Below are 25,128 nucleotides of genomic sequence, written 5' to 3' on the forward strand. Positions count from 1 at the left end.
TAATGAAAGCTTTAGGCCTTTGTTTTCCTAAAACAGTTGTGTTTTTAAAGTCGCTATACCCGTTTGCTCTTCTCACCAAAAGTTATTAGCTTATTTCTTTTGTGAATAGCGAAATCAACTTGTGGCCTGAACGGCTGATTTGTGACTCGCGTTCGTCTAAACTCAGAACGAAGATCTCTTCTTTTGTCGATTTGACTAGTCAAACTCGTTGTTTATGAAAAACACATTTACACAACTTACCCCTTGTGCAACGTTATGGGACCACAAGCCGCCTAGTAAACGTATTACATGCGAAACTATGGGAAAATTATCATTCGCACTAACAGGCAAATACTAATAAACAAATGAGGCGTTTCAGTTATTTTTACACCTACTCAGAATTATGATCCACGTCCACTTAGCATCCGCACTCATTCCACTCAGTTTTCAGTCCCCTCACCCTCCCCTTCTCCTCCCCCTTCTCCTCCCCTCCCCCACCCTCCCCTTCCCCTCCCCCTTCCCAGCCCTGATTACGCCTGCTAGGCAGGCTACGTGACCGAGCCGCGAATGATCTCCGACCCCAAATGATTACGTAAAAACGATTTAAAATAAAACATGGATGGGACTATTGGATCGATTTTTGGACCAGTTTTTTAATTAATTTTTCGACCATTTTGCTTTTTCCTTAGTTGATACTAAGAGACTTGGGGTGGTTACCGTTAACATTAAGCGTGAACTATTAGATGTTCTATGACAATTGATATAGAAAGAATTAGGTATTGTGACCTGAATCGAGACTTGTGATCGAAATCTTCCCTGGGGCTAGTCCATTCTCTTTCAAACTTTCGCTCGTCCGGGTGGAACCTTCCTCCTGTTCTGCTCTGTTCTGTTCTGTTCTGTCTTAGGGTCTCAAAGAATATATCCAAGGATATGATGCGAGAATAAGTACAACTTTATGACAGAAAATATAAGAAGATTCCAGTAAGGTCTTCTGGGAGGTCACCAATGATATCCATGGCAGGTTAGGTTTCAATAGCGCTGCTCAACTAGATTTATCGCCCTTTTTATTTGTCATTTTTTTGTCTTATCTATATTCGGTTAAAAAATTAAAGCACTAAAAGTGTGGTTAAAAGAGGTACTGGAGTAGTATTTCAGCCTACTGAGGAGGTTGACTGGCGAAATCGGTCACAAATCATCTACATGAGGTGGAATTCCACTGCCCTGTACATACCGCTGTTCACAGAGTTCCACTCCGCGCAACAGTCCACTGTCCCCATCATTCCACAGCGGTCCTCAACATTTTACTTTCATAACATTCCACTGTCTACTCGACATGTCATTGTCCATTCGATGATCCACGACCCACGAAGTCTACTGCCAGTGCCATTCCGTAACGCTTCGAGGGATTATTTGCTGTTGTTCAATAGGCATCATTTCCTGTCGAAGATCATTTACGACTGATCACTTTCGTCGCGGTACATAGAGAAGCATCGAAACGGCAGCAAGGAGCCCTTTTTGAATTGCCTTATTTGGGGACAATCTTTTACTTCATCCAGGTAAAACTTAAGCGTTTTCTCTCTGCTCTGTTCAAATAACAAACCTTGTGATAGCTTGAGCTTTCTTCTGCTGCCTGTCAACGTAATCGTTTAAGCAATCGATACAAGTGCAGGGGGAGGGGATACTCAGTTATTTCACCTTAAAGGGGACGAGCAGCTATAAAGTATGCGTGGTTTTAGGAGTGGGGTTCCGCTTACGCTAACGACATCACTACCTTTTGTTTTGAACGATTGTCCCATTTGGAATTGATTTAAAGTTGATCATATTTTTAGACGTACACTTTAGGACATTTTCCAAGCCGGCCTGTCATCATCTCAGTCTGGGGTCATAAGGGGTTGCGAATAGTAAATTTGAGACAGAAACTCCAGCTTTCTTTTCTGCGAGCCCGCGACTTTCTTATTCTTGCAAAAGAAATCACAATTCCAAGACGGCGAAAACTTAGGGACACGCGTGTTTGTTGAAAGATCATTCTGCACACCTATCTTTGCTAAGCAAAATGTAGTAAAAAAAAAAAAAAAAAGAGTTGGCGATGAAATAAATAGTGCAACGCCGTGATCCTGATACTATCTAAACAGGGCCACAAATTAACAAATCCATAAAGAGTGAAGAGAAAACGAAGAATGTTGTCTTTGGCCGACAGGGTCAGGATTTACGAGGCCCAGCACACCTCCCTACCTGCTGCACACTTTAAGGGAAAGTACCCCCGGGGAAACCATATACCGTGAGAATCTACACATATGAAGCGCAGACAAATGATACTGTGGCCCGGTCAAACAACCCGCAGTATTTTCTCAAGAGAGTCAGTTTCACAGTGTCAAATTTGTCTACTGATAAAGGGGTTGTACTTCTAAGAATGCGCCGCAATGTGTCTCACATTCCTCGTGTCCGTGTCGATTCCGCTGACTGTGTTTGCAACACTTCGTCAACCAGAACTAAACTCTGTCGCCGACAAAAGCATCATGTTTAAGGAGCTCAGCATCAAGCAACAGGTGGTCTTTCTTTCCGCATGTAATCCCACTATGAACGTTCACAAGCTATCACTGAATTAGTCTACATTCCGCACAGATTTGTTGCTTGAAAGCCAACTCGAAAACATAATCAAACAGAAGGCACTTAAGAGAAGGGATTTCGTCAAACGTTACAATACGTGTATTTCGTCTAGCTACAGTCGACTTGAAAATGTCAGAAATTGAGTAATGCGTTCGCAAAGCACTAAGAGAGTATTGACGAATTGTTTATCGTGCATGCTGGTGACCTACAGAGTTTCCTGCACTTTAGCCAGACGGAGGAATTCACTGACGACTTCAATTTCGCTTACTAAGCCAACCGTGACTGATCAGTGAATGAATCATTCCCACGAAATAATACCATATCATAATAATTAAGGGAAACTTGAAAACTTTCTAATGAAACTTAATGCAAAAATACGGGAAAAGATAATAAAAGAAAAAGAAAATAAACATAACCGCACAAATCTTTCAGTCATGCAAGTGGTAAAGGCCACAGGGCAAACGATAGGTTTATCAGAGTGAAAACAAGAAGTGTCAGCGCAGAGTGTTACATTGACTTTGGAAGAGCATTGGTTTCCGTTTGAGCTGTTTACATGGAGGGACGAAGATTCTAGCACAAGGAAGATCCTAGAGGGCGGATCATCCTAGAGCCATATGTTTTCTTTATTCAGTTTAAATGCAAAAAAAAATTGTACTTGGCCCTCACCCGCTAGCGCTAGGATCTTCCTAGAGATAGGAACTAGCAAATCCTAGAAAATCCTAGCATCATGTAAACTACTTTTTTTCGGAAGATCTTAGTACTAGGAAGAAAAAGAACAAACATGGCGGCGGCTGGGCGTTCAGCTGCTCAAGGCCTACAGTTATTTTTCTTTTCCTCGGCTCCACTTGGTGAGCACTTCGGCCGAAATTTCTGCGTGTAAAGCAAACGAAGTCTTTCCGCCTTCTCAGATCTTCCTAGTGCTAGGATCTTCCTCCATCCATGTAAACAGCCCCTTAAGGGCGGATATTTGTTCACTGTTAATAGGTACAGACACACATTTACTGGTCAAAATGCAAAATGTTTGACGTAATATGATATGTTTTGAAAGAAAAATAGCAGTTAAAATCATTAGGCTCATTGGAGAAATTAAGCATATTCGGAGAGATTCAATATGGCGCGAACTACAGGGATATGTAATTCAAAGTTACATGCGTAATCCCAGAGAATGCATTGCGCCTCTGTGGTTTCAGATGAGGATAAAATTTTTAAAGTGTGTTCGTTCTCATGAAAGATATTGAACCGTAGTAGCACTGTTTTAATATTTGTCAAAAAGATATTTAGTTTTCTTTTTCCATTTAAGACCTTATATGCTTGCTAGAGTGAGATGGTGAAGAGTGAACACGTACACTTTAAAAATACTAGGGACGTCAATGAAAACGTCACTTAAAAATATGAGTTCGCGTTACTTCCATTACTTCGCAGTTTTACGAATTCCTTCAACTTGTACCGACGATTTAGCCGATCTATTCTCGAAAGGAATTGGTAGAAACGGCCAGAAAACATATTTGAATCGGTAGAATCGTTAAAATAATGGTTCAGTTTTGTTAACAATAACCCTAATAATGCACCGAACTAGAATAATTATGTCTGGCCGCGGGTGGCTAGAATGGAAATGAATTGCAACTTGAAAAAATTGGCCAATTAGTGTATTTTAGAGGTCGCTAAAAACTGATCATAGTTGGTTCTAAATTGGCAATCTGTTAATATTTTCTTCCCACTGTTCTAAGAGCATTTTCATGTTATTAACTCGCGAAAACGTTTTTGGTGAAATATTTGAGCAGTTTGGACCAAAATACAGCAAAAATCACCGTGACAGTGCTCCTTTAAGAGGCTCTTAAAATTGTTTCTGGAAACGTTGTGCAGTATTTACTGAAAATGTCTAATTATCACATTAAACACTAATTAAACAAACTATTGCATATTGAATAAATCCAAAATTTAATAAAAAAAATTAGCTATCAAGGCAAATTACCCCTCCCCCCGGAAAATTAGGCAAGATCTCCGAAAAAATCCAATGCCTTCTGTGGAAAAGTTGTGCAGTATTTACTGAAAATGAGCTTCCTTTAATTAGTGAATGATTGACTCTGACAGGTGTAATTATCACATTTTAAAAACACTAATTCAATCAAACTACTGCATAATGAATAAATCCAAAATTTTATAATAAATTAGCCATTACGCAAATTACCCCCTGGTAAATTAGGCAAAATCTTTCTGGTAACTCTAAACCCTTCTTGGAGGGAGATATGTGTCTCTTTAAGGACACTGGTTATCTGCACACTGTGTAAATTGTCTAATATGTTTCCAACTGGCTGAAGCCCAAAATGAAAATTTCAGTGCAGGGCATAGTCACAGACTATTTTAAATGATTACATTGTCAGTTGCTAGGGAATCAACATAACACGTACACTACAGGTTTTCACTATTTTGAAACCTCAGTCTTCTAATCCAACGTATTTCATGACTAGACCCTGCATTGAACTTTACAGTAAATAAACAGAAGCAGCAGCAAGTATCGAATCACCAGAAATTCAATCGTTACTGATACGCACAAAAACAATTGTATTTTGGGGGAGTGGTTTTACTGACCGTTGACCCTTACCCACAGAGAATAACCTAAACCGATCATGATTATTTTGCTCTCAGTGAGATGGGATGCTTGATCCATTCTCCACGACCAGTTGTCGTAAAAGAAGTTTTCATCCTGTTATACCTCTTACTGTTGTAATCTCCCATTTATAATCAACGCCTTAACTGATGAGCCATATATGGTTTCTGTAGACGTGCAGGCCCGTAGCCAAAACAAAGGTCAGTATAAAACCAAAAATGGACATTTTTCGTGGGCGAAGTAGTTCATTTTATACACTATCTTTCGAAAACAGCAGTCCTCACATATTGCGAGCCTGAAAAACCCGTTATCTTGAGCTGGTTTGCAGTCACAACAAAGCGTGATTTCACGAGACCGACGGTTCATTAATTGGCTTGTTCTTGTTGTCTACAAGAATTGTTTCCGTATCATGTTCAGTCAGAGGGGAATGTTGAGAACTTCGAAAGAACGAGCTAAATCACGATCGGGCAAAATAGGCAATTTTGACACTACACAATCGTAAAGTAGCCAATGCTCAGGTCTTGAACACACTTTAAGTGAGAAAGTTCCTTCCATTCGATCGATAGGTACGGGCTTGAAATTCATTCTTTTGCTTCTTTGGAATAGAATCAGCTGTTAAATGTTATGTTTTGGATGAAGAAAGTTACAAGATTGTAAATCTGGGCATAGATGTTTTGGCTTTCGATTTTAACACATTAAACTTCATATTTTCCACCATGTTGCCCTGTATTCCCATGATGTGCTTAATGCTGTGATAAGGTCTATTTCCGCCCGTGAACGCTTCCGTGTCTTAATTTGTTTCAGGGACTAGACTGTTCTACTGGGACTAGTCCAAGTCTGAGTCTCAGTGGAACACCAAGAAATACCCATAAAATGATTGATCGTCTGATGAAACGGACGAAATGTCCTAATACATGTATTGGGGGACTATTCGAATGGGTTGATTTGTTCAAGGCGGGCGATTAAACAGGGCAACATTCAGATACTGAATAAATGTGTCACCTATGACGCACTATGCATACTGAGAGACTAATCCCTTTCGAGCAATAGCAGTCCAATTAATTTGATAAATCTGGATGCCGTACTAAATCACTGGGCTCAGATGGCCGACTGACATCAGCAATGACCATCTGCAGACAAGAACAGACTGAAAGAAGTTACTGAATCAAATCGTTAGGAAGAAATGAAAGTGGAGTGGCTATGTTTTGAGGAAACCCGTGGCAACAAGACCACACAGCTAGCGCTCTTCTGCAAACCGTCGGGAAAGAAGCGAGGAAGAGCTATTTAAAACAACAGGAAACTGATAGTCAGCCGAACATTAACAACGGAAGCTAGGTTTGCCTTGGGGTGACATGGAACGCAGAGCCCTTGATAGGGGGGGGGGGGGGGGGTGCAATAGGACAGTTGATGTCCTGAATAATTATGACGAGATAATCGTATATCAGTAATCGTCGGAACTGGTCGGGTGTCCTTCGGAAATCTTGTGCATTCAAGGGATGTAACCTGAACCACAGTCGGAATTAACCATCTGTGGCCCGGGCCGCAAGGACGAGGATGTCAGGCATTTGTATGTGTATTGTATACCAATGCTTGACATCCGTGAAAAGGATTAGTTTGTCACGGTATTGTTTACTTCTACAACTTGATCGAGAAGTGAAAATGTGAACTAAGAGAAGACTGACATGGGTTTGAGGGACCGAGAAAAAGACTGTGTAATTGGTATTCTGTACTTCCACTTCGATTTCGAGAACCTGTAGAATTACTACTAAGTGCGGAAACGTGCCGGCTGGACAACTTTCCTTTCATGGATTAGTTGGGTTTAGACAGTTTAAGCCCTCTACTGCTACTGGTATAGCGCAAAAGTGCAAAAATTCAAGAAACGTATTTAATATTATTACATTTGCAACAAAATGGTCTTTTTGAAAAGTGTGGCTTTGAATGTATAAAACTGGGCCACTCTCGTGTAGGTAATGGATAACGACCACTCAAACGTTTTAACAAATATTCGCGTCTGTTTTATTGAATATGTCACATGGCACTAAGTACTCTGAGAGCGCCGGAGTCGCTGTACGTGAAGCGAAGTAACGACTTTTAACCTTTTCGTTTATTCAGAGGGAGGAAGAGAGGGAGGGAAGGAGGTAGGGAGGCGGTTGAACCAATCTCTATCATAGCTATGTCTCCCTTCAGTTATGTCAAAGACATTTAACGAAAACTTGCTAAACTGATCAGTAACTTTCAAACAGTATAAAATACGAGGAGAATCGGCTTTACGTTTGCAAATTTTCAATGTAAAAGGACAAGGTATTCGCGGAGAGTGTAAAAGGTTCTTAAAATATTATTTTCATGTATTACGTGCTACATGTCGACTAGAGAAGAACAAATTGATCACGTGCAGGTCGATAATTAATAAAAGGGTAAAGTTTGATCGCGTCATTATGTAACAAATGTAACATTAGTCGTTACAAGAGGTTGGCCGCCGTCTAGCTAAAGCAACATAATGCTGGAACAATCTCAAAAGGTAATTTACGCCTGTTTCCATTCGTACTATTTACAGATAGCCACGTTCAGAAGATAAATGCGTGTTACGACTATCATTGGAGCAACACTTTTCGGCCGTGCCTTATTTGTCCTTTTCATTATTTACGGTTTTTCACTTTTTTCTTATGTTTCTCACCATTCTTATTTATTTTTTCTTTGTTTTTCTTGTTTTTATCTAAAGAGGCAAATAAAGAATTATAGAAAGAAAAACACACCTCTTAATATTTCTCCTTGGTGGCCCGCTGAAACAATTAATTCGCGGAAATTTCTTAAGGTTTTGTTTTATTTCATTCTTGCATTGTCTGAGACTTGTTTGGCCGAACATTCAATTTTATGTGATCTTTAACAGGCCAACTTTCTTCTAATTCTCCTATCAGATCACTATATTGAAATCGTGCAGACATATTTTATAAGTCGATAATCATGCACGCGAATACGAGTCATTAATTGCAGCGAACTTAATCCTTCTGTGAGCGAAATCAATCTATTGCTTTTTGCTTCAAAAAGGACTTGAAGCTCCTTCAATCTTTTGTTTTTAAACCTAAGAGGTTGTATCCTAAGCAAACATTGACGCATGCCACAACCTTGAAGAACGACCCCCGTAACATATCGTGACTTTCCTAAAAATTTTGAGACTTGGCACGGATTGCCAAGAATTTAATGAACATAATAAATTTTATGTCGCCTGGCTACTAAAGGCGCTCTTAACATCACTCGTTTTAGATACGGTCATGCTCTTCAAGATTTTGAAAAGATACATTGAAAGATTTCTTTTTTTGACTGACGTTGCATTTAACTGAATCAAGAAATTTATGTTTTATATCAGTCAAAGTTGCGATTTCAAGGAAGGGTGGAGAAAAGGAGAGGGCAGAAGACGGGAATTAGTGTGAAAACATGCGCTGACGCAGTTTAAACGAATAAGGGTCGTTTGTTACTTGTTAAAAGTCCACGACAAGATGAATACTTGATTTGTTAGAAGAACTACCACAGTTAATTCCTATGGTATTATTCTTTGAATGAGTGGATGCATGACAGCTTTTCAACGAATACCTCCATGATTTGTTTTTGTAAAGAGTTACAGTACAAAGTTCGACTATTGTACATTCATTTTGTCGGTCGGTGTTGAAGCATTCGTGTTTAAGGAGCGACGAGGGAAACAACGTAAGTGCATTTATACAATTAATTTCCACTTAATTGCCGTGTTACTGTCAAATCACCAAAGCAGCCGTTTCCTCACACACCGAAACGTGTTCTTAGGGACACGTGAACAGTAACCGAAATGTGTTTCATCAGGTTAATTAATCAAAGTATAAAACATGCTTGGACAGATAGAAAGATAGATAGGTAGATATTAAGGCAAACTAAGGTATTTAAAATTACGGCGAATTAAATAAAAGAAATGAGGAAAATTTACTACGAATAAAGGCAATTAACGTGAAAGAGACAGCTTAGTTTGCAAAACGGCGAAAAAAATAGGAGGAATTGCATTTCATTAATTTTTTTAAGAAAATGTTAATGGTCTCCGTCCAGAATACACCATAGTAGTTTCAGGGAAAGACTATTGTTAAAGGCTTAAATATTCTAAACAAAGAGAGTCAAGAATCTGGGAAAGAAATCATAAAAAAGTCACGGAAATGAAATGAACCCCTCACTTTATTAGGGTCACTCAAAAAATATATCTCGAATCAAATTGACGTGAATATATATACTCCCAATATTATAAACTTCGTGGCTATTTCATTACAAGGTAGGTTTCAATTCTTTTACTTGCTACTGGATAGGCTAGTCGATCCTTAAGTTACACCAACAGTGTTTAGCTTTCATATGAGTTCGTAAGCGTTCATTTATACGCCTGGGGCAACAGTGGCATTGTGACACAAAGTCGTACCACACCAAAAGTTTTTCCTCCTTTTCTTCCACAAGTGGTCTAAGTGGTCTCGTCTTAGTATAGTATTTGCCGAGACACGAACCAGCACTTAAAATTAATGAAGACACGTTTTGCCCACGTGCTGTAAAATTTCGATTTCCTATTTCCCTTACCGTAGTTCATTAGTTCGTTTTAACTATATTGCCATGTCAATGGCTGTAATGCTTTGTTAAATAATAGATGTTTACACTCAGTTTATTTCATTTTGTTTCATTTCATTTATTTATTAAGTTTTTGTTAATATTTTGTTCACCAAAAGTGCTACTGGAAGCTTCGTGATGCTTGCATTAACCAACTCGAGGAAGTTTCTAATCGCCGTTGGAGGCTCCGTGTTTCAGTACAGAAATTTGTATATTGCACTCGTGAGATACTTAATGGATTATTTTCACTGTCATAGTTTTCATCCATTGGACCCGTTACAAAAAGAACATGCTTGGTATTAATCTACGGAAATGTTTTCGTCTCGTTAATTTATTATTACGATATTTCGCTCTGATCGCCGTTTCCTGTTTAATTCCAAATGTTTGTGCATGTGCCCATTACGTTTTTGGTTTTATTAGGAATACGAAGGTTAAAGTGCATTGGAAGTCACATTTCACTTTTGCACTTTGGTGCTAAGCCAAAGGAATGTATATGTCCTCGTTTTACAATACATATTATAAGTCATATCTAAGTTCATGTGATGTTTCATTGGTTGGGCCAAATGTACGAGAAATTACGTAGAGATGTCTTTTCTGGCCTTAGCATTCAGTCTTGGGTGGTCTTTAACTGTAAATTAAACTGTGAATGCTCCAAGATATCAAATTCTAAGGTGTGGCTCACTTAAAGAAAAAGTCCTGCACTTATTCGATGCTGTTATATAATAACCATGGGGTTCTAGTTTCTTAAGTGTGTGGATAATACCCTAAAGTGTGACTATTCCAACTTGAATATTAATTCTTGAAATTTTGTTTAATTTAAATAGCACAAACGGTATGCTGTACGGTTCTCCTTTATTTCATATCGATTTTAAGAGAAAACTTTATTTATCGCGCTTTCATTTTTGTTAAGAGGTCCTCTTTAATACCAATGATCTTTCCGCTGAAGGGCTTATCCTGTATAAATATTATTATAAATTTTACGCATTACGCATGGCGCAGACTGTCCAACAGTTTATGATTTGCAACGAATGTTTGGTTTAACCAACAGAGTTGGATTGGGCTGACGCTCAAAACGTCAGCACTCGAATGTCGGTACGGTGGCCAAATTTCTTACCATCTCTGTTTAGAAAACGGGATCTTTGTCTCCACTCCACCACCGACTAAGCGCCACAATTTCTTTAAAAACTAATCCACTTATCGTAATGATTTTGTAAGTTTTCAGCGTTCTATCCTTATTATCTCTCCGAGGTTTTAAGCGATCCAAAAATACTACAAAGGGGCACATCAATCATTGAGGTTTCTTAAATGAATTTAAGGGTGCTTAGAAAGAAGGAAAGGGGTGGGCGTTGGTGAACTTTGGGTTAGTCAAGAGAAGATTCAATTTTAAGATGATTAAAATTAAAAACTCAAATTTTAGTTTAGTTAGCATAAACATAGACACCAAAGCAGTCTGCTATCAACCCGAAGTGTTGGCATACTGTCTGGTAATGTGTTAAAAATATCCTTCTCTCAACTCTTTCCTAGACTCATTTCGGTCTGAAAATTCAACCAGAAGCATCGTTTAATAGTAATATAGCCACGTAATTGGCCTACGAACAATGCTCAGTTTCACCATAAGGCAAAAGTATGCCCTTTCCCGACCAATTTTAGAAAATCTATGACATACCTTTATATAGGGAATGTAGGCGTCCTCTCGAATGAATGAGACTAATTCTTATTTTTCTCTTTGACTTCAGAGACACAGTCGAGCTAAAAGAATAATGAAGTTTGTTCAAACAGCCAAAATTTTGCTGTCGTGGTGTCTAATTCTTTTGCGATTCGGTTCAGGAGGTAAGTTTAGTAAACAATTGACTTGGGAATCAGTGTTAAAGACCAAGATTTGATCACTCTCATTTTTTTTTTTTTTTACTTCAAATAACAGTTTTAACTTGTTAAAACAAGATATACAACAACCCGATACTATTCTACATTAAGAGGAGATTTAATTTGGAGAAAACAATTAACAATTGATAGTCACGTTTTCAAAAGCAAAGCAGACCAAATAAATACTGAAATTCAGTACTATAAACTCATCATCCTAGCAGACGGAAGCACACAAAGCTGTTTTAACAGATTTTCATCAACAAACAGGTTTTTCTTTTGTAGATGTTTTGACGGCTGCATGACATTTTTTATCGCGGTAGAACATTCTGATTGGTGCTTTTTGCTGGAGTTTCCTAGCACAAAGCTATTTTATGCACTCGATTGCAAAAACGTTGACACCTAAAGAGCATAAACCGTGAACGATGAGACCCAACGTGTTTAAAATTGGCCCTTGTTGGCCAACTTGGACACTTTAAGGAAAGCTTGGATAGTTTCCATTATTCACCACGTGCAACTAATTTTGGTTATCAACCGTCGCTCGAGAATAGAATAGTATGCAAATAAATTTAGTACAGTCATACCCATAAAGTCACTGGGTCTCTCATGCTTTTTAGGTGTCAACGTTTTTGCAATCGAGTGTATACATTAATGTTTGGCTTTTTTGTCCCAACTGTAACGACTGGGAGTTTTTGCAAGTGGATGAATTAAACTTGAACACTGATTTCCTTGCACAGTGTTCTTGCTCAAGAGTTTCCAAGTTAACATCTTGTGACAATGACGTTTGAGTGCCGTCAAGTAAATTCAACGAAGTCTACATGTATCTCTGAATTCACTATGTTGTAAGACAATCAACTGACCTATTAACTTACAATATCTAATTGTAACTTACTATTCATTATCGATTACCTAATTATTCTTCTTTTCTTTCTGTACTTTCTTATTTTATTTTATTTTTCAGATGCCTTAAGCACAAATTTTACTAAGACACCTCCTAGTACGATTGTTGGGATCCTACACTCTAGCGCTACCTTCCATTGGATATTCGTGTTTGGTAGCGACCAAGACTGGGACTTTTTCAGCGAAATCCAGTGGGGAAGAACAGACGGTGATAGAATGAGAAACAAATACATTACTGTATATAAGGACGGATCTAATAAAATTAATGCAGACCTGAAGTCTCCCTTTAAAGACAGGCTGTTTGTGACAGGAAATGTCAGTCGAAATGGATGCAACTTGAAATTCGTGTTAAAGAATGTAACCTGGTCAGACGAGCTTGTTACTTACGGTTGTAAAGCAGAATTAAGTGGCGATGATGTTAGGAGTGGACCTATAAAACTCGTCATTCGAGGTGAGGCTCACCCTTTTATGATGTGTGTAAAATTGTCGTTTTATGTGATCATCTTAGATCGTTACCACATAAGATCAATGTGCAAAATAATGAACACCAACAATGTAAAGTAATCATCAGTAGCTTTCATTTAAATCGTCATACGTTACGATTTCTAACACAAGTTCAGAGGTTAGCATCACCTTGTACAGCATACCAAATAACAAACAGCACCACAGGAAAGTACTTCTCAGTAGCATTCATTCATGGTCACAATTTAGGATTTAATCCACAGACTAAAAAGTAATAATCACATTGTGTAGAATAATAAACAGCACCACAGAAACGTACTGCTTTAGTAGCTTTCATTTGAAAGATCACACTTTAGGATATCATAAACAGACTCAAAAGTTAGAACCACCTTTAACAGCATAAAAACCAGCACCACAGGAAAGTCTTGTTCAGTAGCTTTCATTTGAATGGTCCCACTTGAGGGTTTCATCCATAGCCTCATAATTTATCGCCTTAAACACCATAATAAACAGTGGCACAGTAATTGATCAATATACTCAGCAATTTTCGGAAGTACCTATGAATCGCTAACAAACCTCAACATGAGATTCAATGATAAATGTGTATATCTTTACGCTATTTTCTTAATTTAACTGTGACCTGTATATTACTTTTTAGTTCCACCTAAAATTACCAGTCGATCCAACGCTACTATAAACGTCGAGGAAGGCGAACCTGTAAAATTACTATGCGAAGCAACTGGCCAACCTACACCGTTCATAAAATGGACAAAAGGTGATCAAGTACTACAGATTAGCAACCCAACGACGGTATTTCGAATTCAAAAAATTGAACGCAAGGATGGCGGTACCTATGTTTGCACAGCATCAAACCCAGCCGGATCAGCGTTTTACAGCGTCTTTGTGAAAGTTGTACGATGTAAGTAATTGCTCAGTAGTTATGCATTCTTGTGACAGATGTGACAGTAACGGAGCACAGCAATTGCTGACGGACTTCACTTTTATAGCCGTTTTCAATAGGTCATTTCCGAGTTGCTTTCAACCTCATTATGAACGCGAGGCTTCGTGCATAGCTTTTATTATAAAAATTAGTTTTTATTCAGTCATATGCAAACAAAACTAATTTTGAGTGTTGTAAAATCAAAGCCATAGTAATTCCTCTCTCCAGTCGCAATGGACGCAAACCTCGCAATGAGCCAATCACATTCATAGTAAATAAGTTTAACCGTCCCCAAGTGAGCAACAGGCATAACCTCCTTATCATTCTCCACGTGATTCTTATGTTAATAGTTGGGCTATTGTTATGTATGGTGATCAACGATTTGTTGAAGTACTAGCGATTCTGTTGAAATTAGATGCTAATAACTATCGGGCTTTAATTAAGGCTTAAGATCCCAGTATACCAAGCAAGAAGTCGATTCTTGTTCATTTGGGTTATATGACAAAGGATCTCGCTTTATGTTTTCCAGATCGACCCTACATCAACAAGACTGCGTCTTCGAATGCCACAGTAAAATCTTGGTTAAACCACGTGACCAGATTAAAGTGTGCTGTGGATGCAAATCCTGCTGCTAACTTTACTTGGTTCAAAGATGGCCGACCGATTTTAAACGGTGTCAACTCTACGCACGACATAAGCACATTGACACTGAGGCCTAACACAACGGGTGACTTTGGTCGTTACTTCTGTAAAGCTGCAAATGTCAAAGGAACTGCGTGGTATAATATTACATTGAAGCAGCTTTGTAAGTGCAATTCTTTAAAGAATAACCGGCAATACGTGTTGCTCAAGGAAGAGCTATCTTTAGTCCTTGTAAACACAGGACAGTATACAGTTATACCGTTTCTCATTCCTCGGATAGGGTTACAGTGAAGTTAATCAGTAATATGCCTTGTAGCAACTTTTAATTTCCCCTCATTTGACTGCAACCTCGACTTGACTCGCTTCTTGGGAACGAGGTTGATATCATTGGTAATAAATTTAACGAGGCTGTATTTATTTGCAACTCAAGTAAACAAAAATTATTTCTGAATGTCATAAAAGAAATTACAAAAGAAAATGGACGTGAATGGCGTCACTGTAGTGTGGTAAACATCTCAATGCCTCCTGAGAATGATAAAATCCGATAACGAAACTATTACTGAACTGCATCAAAAGTTACTAGTAGCAGATTTCGATAAATTGTTTGACAGATGTGGAACGTTATGAAGTCGCGCTCAGCTCAGTACTTCTTTAAATTGTTAAGGCTCCAAACATCTCCCCTTCCTGGCCTAGGTTTATAAATGGACAGCATCAAGACTGCCAAAAATAGTTGGGGCTGACCATGCGATAGGGGAGGGGTAGTACATCTCCTGAGTCAGGCTTGGTGGCACAAAAACTGCGTGTGTATGAATATCATTAAAAATGGGAAAAACTCAAGTGTGCAATTCTGGCTACAAAAATAATGAGATATTTGTGTAAAACGGCTTTGTTTCACATTTCAGTTCCACCTGGCCCGCCTGTAATAAACAAACTAGTTCCAGATATATTGTCAATCCGTGCAACCTGGAATAGATCACGTGACGACGGTGGAAGCCCCATATTAGATTACAGGATAACGCTATTCGAAGTGAACACTGATAAGCAGCAAAGGCAAAGTGTAGTGACAGGAAACAATTATACATTTGGAAGTTTGAAGCACAACAGAACATATAAGATTGTTATACAAGCAAGGAATGTTGTTGGCTATGGAAAATCCGCAAACGCCACTGTAGCAACGCTAGAAGCAGGTAAAATATTTACCGCTTTAAAGGCTTAGTAATTTTGTATATGGTTACCTCCTAAACCTTGTTTCATTGAGGACGGTACCTCCTTTTGCTACTGCGCATGCGTTCTGCGCATCTCGGATCCGAGAAACCCTGATTTCTTTTGGACGATGCCTTCTAATTACAAAACGTTTTCGCGCGGTTTATGAAAGTTAGACCTTAGCAAGTTTTCAGACATAGTTAAGCTTCAGTTTGGAAAAAAATTCCATACATTGTTTTATATTTAAGAGCTTTTTAGAATTATTGTTGTTAAACAACAACAACAAATTTTATTTTTATACCACACTGGAATACAGAGGAATTAAATGAGTAAACACTTCTTATGTAGGGTATAGTGACACTTACAAAATAAGTTATAAGCGAATTTAGCTTGGAAGCATAACAATAGTTATGAAAGAATGTCAAAAGTAGTCGTAACAGGAAGGCACAAGTATAAAAATAAAAATAAAGCACACACACAAAATACTTTTTAAGTAAAATGGTGAGGGGGAAAAAGGAGGAAATGCTTAAAGATTTAATATGAGAAATGCGTGGTTAAAACAAATTTCTTTTTGGATTACAACTGATCCCTTGCTTAGAAATCTGGTTTTCGCTCTTCGTAATAAACTACACAAAGATATCTCGGTGTTAGGATTCAATCATTCATTCTGTTATGAAGTTGAATTTCATTATTTAGTAACTTAATGAATTGGGTTATTTTGGTTGCATGACTTTTTAAGAACTTGTGACCGTTGTGTTGATCTTATGATTCAAGGTCTAGGTTATAGTACGTAAATGTTTTGTAGTTTTTAAGTGTTGCCGTCTAGTTCATTGATTGTTTTGGAAATGCTTGACAATTCTTGCCGACCTTGGCTTCGACCACCGTGTTCTTAGTTTGTTGTCTTTGAACCGTCGTTCTTTCCAAGTTTTTCATTGGATACCTGTTATTTGAATGTGACGTCGTGTAGGTTTCTTTGGGTTTTCTTAGTTGAGTAGTAAATGGATTTTGAAAGTTCCCGTGGTCAATTAACATTCATTTATCGCAATGTAAATTGCCATCTTTTTCCGCTTTTAACAATTCATATTTCTTATTTCATAGCGGAGTTTAAAATTTACCACCTCCCTTCTTTGAAAGGCCTTTTTAAAAGTCATCATCATTATCATCATTATCATTATCATTATCATTATCATTATCATTATTATTATTCGTAGTATAAAGAGTGGGAGGTATATTTGGAAATTGCGTTATATCATTTTAATTGTTAGTTTTATTATTATTCTTTCTCAGTTATTATTTCTAATGAAATTGACCAACAATTCATTTTTTTTCAGATCCTCCAAGAGTTCTGTCCGTTACCGCGGTACCAAGTTTAATGGCAGTTAATATATCATGGAATTCAACAAATGACAATACAGGAGTCATGATCCTCGACTACAGGATTCTTCTCATAGACACAATCACACAAAAACAGCAAGAAATTACGGGAATAAATGTTTCAAAACTGTACATAACAAACTTGACGCACAACAGAACATATGTGATAAAAGTGCAGGCAAGGAATGAAGATGGCTATGGCAGGTTCATGGGCAGAAATTTTACAACGCTTGAAGCAGGTTGGAAAAATATTAAAAATTGCTTTAAAACGTTTTAAATAGCTCAGATGGCACGTGACGAAAAGAAGCATTCTGGCTGGTTTAAAATTTTTCATAGCAGATCACTTAGATGGACAGCTTATGTTTCCCTTTCATCTTTCTGAAATAGTTTCAGAAAATGAATTCTCCTCCGTCGTATGACGTATGGACTGGATTTTGTTTCACACAAGGTTAAGACGGGAGTTCAATTTCGTCGAGAATTGTTTTACGCTACATGCAACTGTAAAATTTGTAAAAGAGCCATACCTTTTAATTAATTGAAATAGTTCGTGGGTCGTTGCGCTTTCGTTTTCTCTTTTTACCTTTTTCGTTATCATGTGAAAATTAACTTGAGATAATCGATAAATTAAATAACGTTGATATAAATTTAAGGTAATAATATTACAGTAGTAACGTCAAAATTGACCGAAATTTCTTTTGCAGAGCCACCCGGTGCGCCTGTGATAAAGGTTGTTCCACGCGTGCTCGCGTTAAATTTAACCTGGAACTCGTCAGCTCAAGACGTCAACAATATCAAAATACTAGACTACCGAGTGAGAGTATTTGATGGAACTAATATCAAAAAAGAGCTTAATGGAATAACAAAAACGTCACTCCTTATCAAGAATTTAGCCAGAAACAGAACTTACGTTATTGAGATACAAGCAAGAAATGAAGTTGGTTACGGTGAAATTGCGAACATCAGTGCAACAACTCTTTCGGCAGGTAAGATAATTGTATGACTAAATTTTTAGCACATCTCAGCAAGTTTTAGGGACCGCAACTACAAGTACAACTCAAATAAACGTACCAATCATAAAAAATGTCACCGGACGTCAAAAAAAAAAAAACATTAAGCGCATAAGTAATTTTTAACCATTTTTCAGGGGTTCCAAAAAATTTGGAGAATGTTTTCGAGCTAAAGTAATTACCCCGGCACCCAACACCAAAACAGGAGGGACCTGAGGTTTACTCTAACAGATCGCTCCTCGACGATCAAGGTTGAACCTAGTAGAGACCGAAGCCCAACCCGTCAGAGTTCATCAGATTGTTGAGATACTCAGGCACCGAGGCAACCCGACCGAATGCGACGAGTTATACAATAATTTATTGTTGTTATGTTTGTACAAGTGCACCGCACATCATGGACCCATCATGATCATGTACTCAGCCAGCAATCTCAGCTTTCCATTTACTTTGATTTCATTGCACTATCACGTACCAGATCTACCGTTCAGTCGGCAGCCAGTCAGTCATTCAATCGATCAATCAATCAATCAATCAGCAAATTGGTTCAGTGATCAGTCAGTCAGTCAGTCAGTTAGTAAGTCAGTAAGTCAGTCAGTCAGTCAGTCAGTCAGGCAGTCAGTCAGTCACTCACTCACTCACTCACTCACTCACTCACTCACTAACTCACTCACTCAGTTAGAGCGCCAGTCAGTTGGAGAGTCAGCTTTTTGACTAGGTAGCCAGTAAATCAGACTGTATTGAATCAGACTACCATCTCGCGAATGACTTTTTTTGGTTTGGTTTTGCTCCGTAATAACACAACTATCGCTCGCTCATGTTTTCCGTTTCAAAAATGAAATTATCCTCTTTGTCTACTTTTTTAGGTCCACCTGATGCACCCTTGATAACAAACATCACTGTGGATGGAAAACGATGCTTACTGCAGTGGACAATACCATACAACGGTGAAAGTCCAATCGAGATCTATACTGTAACTGTCTGGTTGTATCGGGCTTCAAATGGTTCAGATTTTAAAGAGACGCCAAATTCCTGGAACACCACGAATACGATGTACAGTTTGATGGATTTACAATGGAACCAGAACTACACAACAGCTGTCTCGGCATGGAACAAACACGGGAAAAGCTTTTATGGACGTGAAAGACGTTTTACGACTGGAAAATTTCAAGGTTAGTAGGTTTGAATTTTGAAATGACTAAAACTGACCTGTGAACTAACACATAACAACAGATAACCAGAGAAAGTGTTTTTCCTATGCTGCTTAAATCTATTTTGCCTGATGTTTTACGTATGAACCAATTTGAAGTTAATTTTACAATCTGACTTTGAAGGAATAACGAAACCCGCACTAATCCATCTAACTTAAAAAATACACCTGAGCATCAAACGTTCTCCACGTTCATTTACGTTCACAATGTGTCCCCTTTTGGTTAGTGCCACTTCTGTCAACTAGTTACCTAGGTTTTACATCTCTCACCAGTACATGTATAATACATCATTTGGAGTTAAGTGTTAAGAGATTATCGAAAAGTATTCGCTGCCAGACCTTAATTTCAATTGATGAAGAAAAACTACTCAATTTTATTTTCTTTTTCTTTTTTTTTTCTTTTAATCTACCATTATATTTTTTCCAGGATTAACCTCAACAATTAGGACTGAGCTTCTATCAACATCGCCCTCAATTACAGGAGGTAAGTATTATAAAGCAGCTTGAGATATTACTCATAGCATTATTTAATTGTAATCAGTTAAAACGTTAATACAGCCATCAGAAATGGTCGTATATTAAATACTGTGTGGATAAAGTAGATTGCACTTAGACATCTCCTACAAAAAAAATAATGAAAGAAAGCTTAATGACTAGAGGATTCCTTCTTCTTTCTGTTCAGACGTAACCTCGCCAAAAGAGACTCCAACCTCATTCACAGAGTACACCAACGAAAACGAAGGTATGGTGGATACTATTAATAAGTACATTACCAGACACAGGCCTTTTACTGTTGCAAAAACACCCGTTTCTAGCAAGAAAATGCCACGCTTGATCGCCACGCACGTTGCGCAAACCAATCCGGTGGACTCAGTGAAAGAAACGTTTATGGTTGGAATTTTACGAGAAAGCTGAAGTTTAATTTTTATTTTAGCTTATTCTAACCCACGGTAAAAGTCTTCAAACGCACATCTTACCGCGCAACTTTTAAAAAGAAGTAAACAGGTTTTAAGTACTTTAAAGAAAAATCTGAATTAACAAATGATAGAGACAACTGCAAGTTATTTTTTGAATCAATCCTTTGTTGAAATTTATTTTACTTTATACCAGACAGGACAAAGGAGTCAGGTGCCAAAAAGGAAGGGAAACCAACGAAAAACACTTTCGTTTATCTCGCCCCACTGTGGGTAGTTATTATGGCCTTTGCAATTCCAGCTATTGCGTTTATGCTTTGGAAAGGGACACAAAAATGTAAGTGAAGGATTTAAGCGCAGTGTTGCCAACACGGTTGCAGTGTCGATATAAGAATTTCATAAGGTGACTCCTCAAACAGCCAAGTTAACAACTCTTTTAATGCTTACAATCTCTCTATGCAACTGTTGAAGAGCCTAAAAGTCACTTTGAATAGTTTCTTTTTTTCTTCCTGGAAGGGTCACCTTCTAATTTTTCAATCAAAAACATTCCATCGGCAGTCCACGTATTCATATATAAATTAAAATTTCAACTTTCCTACTCGTTATCAACAGGTGTAATATGAACCCAATGACCAACTCTTTAATCGACGTGAAAACTTAGCTGAAAAGCTTTGAGCCCGTTTAACTAAGTATGGCTCAAGTTTGCAACTGTTAAAATATTGTAAAATCCTGGCAAAGCTCTTTTGCCTTAGTTAGTGCTGGAAAGTTAAGTATAGATCATGATGTACGAACTGAGTCATGACAGCAATTTGTCTTTTCAGTTTTACTCAGGTGCTGTTTTAAGGGGCGACCACGACCTGGAAGACGCAGGGAGCTTCATAAGTGAGTATAACAAAATTACATAGACATTGAGTGACAGAGATGTAGAAAAAGACAGACATGGACAGGCAGACACAGGCATTGGCATAGAGTAAGACACAGGTACGAACATAGGCATGGGCATAGAAATAGACGTAGGCATAAGTATAGGCACAGGTATTGAGTGACAGACATAAGCATAAGTATAGGCATAGGAATTGAGTGACATAGCCATAGGCATGCTCTCTTATAACTGAACTAAGCACTCCCTCTCACCACTGCTAAGAAAACAATATTCTCTGTAAAGACCCCTCCGATTATTCAGTTCTATGTTTTTAAAATTGTACCCGTGGACGCTAACTATGATGGCCATCTTTGTTTCTATAGCAGAACCAGTGAGTCCTCGGTAGATACAATGGATGACGTGAAAGACAAAACGGTAAGTTCAACCCAACTCCTACGTGTTAACACTAGTAGTCATATTAAAATAAGAGTTCTTCGAAACGAAATGGAAAGACGTATCACACTCCTGGGCTTTAATTAAAAACTATGTTAGATCAGTCCTAAAGCTTTAATTGGCTTTGAAAGTGATTTTCAAACAAGTTTCTTAACAAAAAAAATTATCGCAAAATAATAGTAAAGCAAAACCCTCTTTAACTTTGCTTGGTCTTCGCTTAAAATGCAGTGGCTAGTTGAGTAAAGAAACAAAAACAGCGAAAAGCTATCTATAGAGGCTGTATTTTCAATGTGAGCTCGGGGTTTTATTGATAAGTCAGCTCCATTTATCTAATCAGTAATTTCGTTTAAAGTTGCAGGGAACAGATCATTATGAAACAATTACAGAGATTTTAGAGATGCATTTTAACCACGGATATAATGTAGACGCCGAGGAAAGCTCCGGAAATGGGCAACCTAAGAAGCCGAACTCTGTCCCGGAAATCCATGTGTACAACCATCTACACGAGACATCTCTAGATTCTGGATTGGGCTTACAACAAACACCGAAAAAATCCAAACAAGTCGGGCAAGAGAAGCCAATTAAACAGTGTCATAAGGAGTTGAAATCTGGACTTGGATTGTTTCCCAATCATGAATATTCTCACCTTATTCACAGTGATTCGTTTAGCGAGAGACAATCCCCTGTTCCAAACGAATACTCAATCATTCCATCGAGGTGCCAGTGGGAAATCTCTCGTGACCGACTTAAGCTCCACAGAACAATAGGCAGTGGGGAGTTTGGACTCGTTAAGAAAGGTCTCGCTTTGAATGTTAACCAGAAAGGGGGCTGGATACCGGTTGCAGTGAAAACTTTAAATGATAATGGTGAGTGATTTATGATTATGTCCCTTTGTTTTCGTTTTAGTTAATTAAGTTGAAAGAATAGTCGCTTAGATTTATGTGACATACGTGAAAACGATTGACCCTGGAAATTCTCCCTCAATAGGTTCATCTAAAAGTGCCTAATGCGATCGAGGTGATCAGCAGTAAACTTTAGATAGTTTCCAATGTTAAAAATAGAACCGAGAACTAATCTGAAAATCACGCGCAGATGTGTCAATCGCAGCGTCTTGATTGGGTATTTGGACTAGACTGGGTTACAGTTTTTTTTTTAATTGTATCTATGAAATAACACAATTAATATACATCGGAAGTAAGCTTTTAAGGATATATCAAGATTACTATTTTAACAGCAGTTTTAAAAACATAAAGCTCCATCTCACATTCTCATTATATACATGAAAGATAGGGGAATATAGAGATATAGTCCTGAAGGGGGGGGTACAAATTCCACCTTCCAGCCCAAATTATGACCGTGATCCCATTTATATTGCCGCAAGTTATTGAACAATTCCCATTGTTAGTGCGTCAAATCCTATTTCTCCAGTAACAAAATGGCAAACTTAAGAGTGTTTTTCACTCCAGTAAACGGAACACTAAGCAATAGGGGTACAAGCGTGTTCATTAGACACATATCTCTGTCCCAAAGATAATCATCATTTTTATAAGTTGCTCATAATTTTGGGAAACATTTCATTTACAGGAGAAGCGAATGAGCTTTGTCGCAAAGATCTGCTGTCTGAACTTAAGCTGATGAAGGGCCTTTCGCCTCATAAACACGTGGTACAGCTATTGGCCTGCATAACTGAATCAGGTATGACAAGGAGATCATGATATCTCTTCATTTTGTTTGTCTTTTGGCTTTTTTTACTTTGTTGTTTTGTTTTGTTGTGGTTGTTTTTGCTCTTTTCGTTGTTTTTCCTTGTTTTTGTTGTTGTTATTTGCTGTGGCTGTTTAACTGCAATGTTTAATAAATTTGTAAAGCAACTGATGTGTCACCAGTTACCAGCACCGCGGGTTTATTTATCTATTTATTTATTTATTTATTTATTTATTTATTTATTTATTTATTTATTTATTTATTTATAGTAACACGAGGATGCGACTGTTCTGAGATAGAGTGTTTCCACTGGTCTGCACCACAGGATAGAAATTTTGTCGTTTTGGCTTGGAAAAAAGAGAGAGAGAAAGTTTAGGGTTGTTTTTGACATAGTGAATGAAAACTGGACAAAACATTTTTTTTGATCAAGTGGGTTGAGGGTTTCAAGGTTTTGACAGCAGACTTGTACAACTCAACCCAAAATTTCAAGCGGCTCGCCCCGCGGTATTAGGAGCCAGCAGTGAAAGACTTCAGGAAATTAAAGCACCTTTCTTATTTCTATCTAGAGCCTCTCTGCGTAATCACAGAGTTTGCGCCGTATGGAGACTTGTTGGGCTTCTTGAGAAAGAAACGCGGCTTGAAAGATGATTACTACAACATAGAGGAACTCCCGAGAGGAAGCTTTACGTCCCAGCAATTGATGCAGTTTTCTTGGGAGATCGCTGATGGTATGGCGTATTTGAGCTCAGAAAAGGTTTGTTAAGACCTAAAAGGATTATCATATGGAAATGCCATAGCGTTTGGATTGCTGTGCATTTTGTTATACACCACTTACATGCAGACACAAAGCTACATCTTGTACATGCGACGAAATAATATGCAGTAAACGGTACCGTTGATGATCAATTAAACACGTTTTTGTTGACTTTAGATAATTCACCGTGATCTGGCGGCCAGGAATGTTTTGTTAGGCGACAATCTGACGTGTAAAGTAACAGACTTCGGAATGGCACGAGACATCCGCCGACAGGACATGTACCAGAGAAATACTGGGGTAAGAGTGTTTATACTTTGAAATCATTCTGGGTCCTGCTTAATTCAAAGGAGAGACTGACATACTTCCGAAATATTCTCATTAGGGAGAGTGAGTTCTTTTAAGCAGTGCAATATCAGTTTCGTATTGAAGAAGGCCTTTGAAACAACATAAAATGGCTATTACCAGCGATATTACTGCAAGTACTTGATAAATTACTCCCGAACATTAATAATTCATGAAGAAAAAACAAAGGAAAATTACTGTCCCGAGGTGATCTCTCCGCCTTAATGATCATAAAATTTAGTGAGCATTGCTCTGAATTTCTCCAAGAATTATTAATGATTTGGGAAGCTACATCAAACGCTTGAAAGAGTGTTTCCTCCAATTTCCAAACACCTTAAAGCTGGTTTAAAAAAAAGAAGAAAGAAAAACCGGCGCCACTTCTCTGTGTTTAGAAATCGGATGACACTTTACCTCGTGTACATGATAATTTTCCTAATAAGTTGGGAAGAAACAACACAAGCTCACCATAGAAGTAGGTATGAACTAGAACCAATCAAACACCTTCTAACGTTCTAATGGAAATGCTTTGATTTCCAGGGTCGTCTACCCGTGAAATGGACCGCTATTGAGGCATTGCTGCATGGACTTTACACTACCAAGAGTGACGTGTGAGTTGAAATGTTACTAGTCATGTTTACCGTGGCAGTAATCATGGAGCAAAGCAAATAGATCCGAAATGTGCAGCATATATAGCTTCGAAAGGTG

General features: G+C 38.1%; 1 protein-coding gene and 1 long non-coding RNA gene across 14 annotated transcripts in view; one reads left to right on the forward strand and one right to left on the reverse strand.

Moving 5' to 3' along the window:
* LOC146482946 (uncharacterized) overlaps window positions 1-25,128 on the reverse strand; it is a 94,193-nt gene that overhangs the window by 66,046 nt on the left and 3,019 nt on the right. The window lies entirely within an intron of this gene.
* Window positions 639-25,128, forward strand: part of LOC146482954 (uncharacterized) — a 32,398-nt gene continuing 7,908 nt past the window's right edge. Inside the window, exons 1-19 of one of the 2 annotated variants that reach the window (XM_085106593.1) lie at window positions 639-1,535; window positions 11,536-11,629; window positions 12,621-13,010; window positions 13,680-13,940; window positions 14,491-14,766; window positions 15,506-15,790; window positions 17,138-17,419; window positions 17,882-18,163; window positions 19,051-19,356; window positions 19,822-19,878; window positions 20,077-20,136; window positions 20,505-20,645; window positions 21,130-21,190; window positions 21,554-21,605; window positions 21,976-22,489; window positions 23,208-23,318; window positions 23,891-24,078; window positions 24,256-24,378; window positions 24,961-25,031. In XM_085106593.1, the coding sequence (XP_084962719.1) occupies window positions 11,560-11,629; window positions 12,621-13,010; window positions 13,680-13,940; window positions 14,491-14,766; window positions 15,506-15,790; window positions 17,138-17,419; window positions 17,882-18,163; window positions 19,051-19,356; window positions 19,822-19,878; window positions 20,077-20,136; window positions 20,505-20,645; window positions 21,130-21,190; window positions 21,554-21,605; window positions 21,976-22,489; window positions 23,208-23,318; window positions 23,891-24,078; window positions 24,256-24,378; window positions 24,961-25,031 (3,530 nt within the window). In that variant the 5' untranslated portion in view covers window positions 639-1,535; window positions 11,536-11,559. Of the gene's footprint in view, window positions 1,536-4,668; window positions 5,395-11,535; window positions 11,630-12,620; window positions 13,011-13,679; window positions 13,941-14,490; window positions 14,767-15,505; window positions 15,791-17,137; window positions 17,420-17,881; window positions 18,164-19,050; window positions 19,357-19,821; window positions 19,879-20,076; window positions 20,137-20,504; window positions 20,646-21,129; window positions 21,191-21,553; window positions 21,606-21,975; window positions 22,490-23,207; window positions 23,319-23,890; window positions 24,079-24,255; window positions 24,379-24,960; window positions 25,032-25,128 lie in introns of those variants that run through there. The other variant, XM_085106594.1, reaches the window with a different exon arrangement.

This window comes from Pavona decussata, unplaced genomic scaffold, assembly GCF_977016875.1.
Source record: "Pavona decussata unplaced genomic scaffold, jaPavDecu1.1 SCAFFOLD_41, whole genome shotgun sequence".
Lineage (NCBI taxonomy): Eukaryota > Metazoa > Cnidaria > Anthozoa > Scleractinia > Agariciidae > Pavona > Pavona decussata.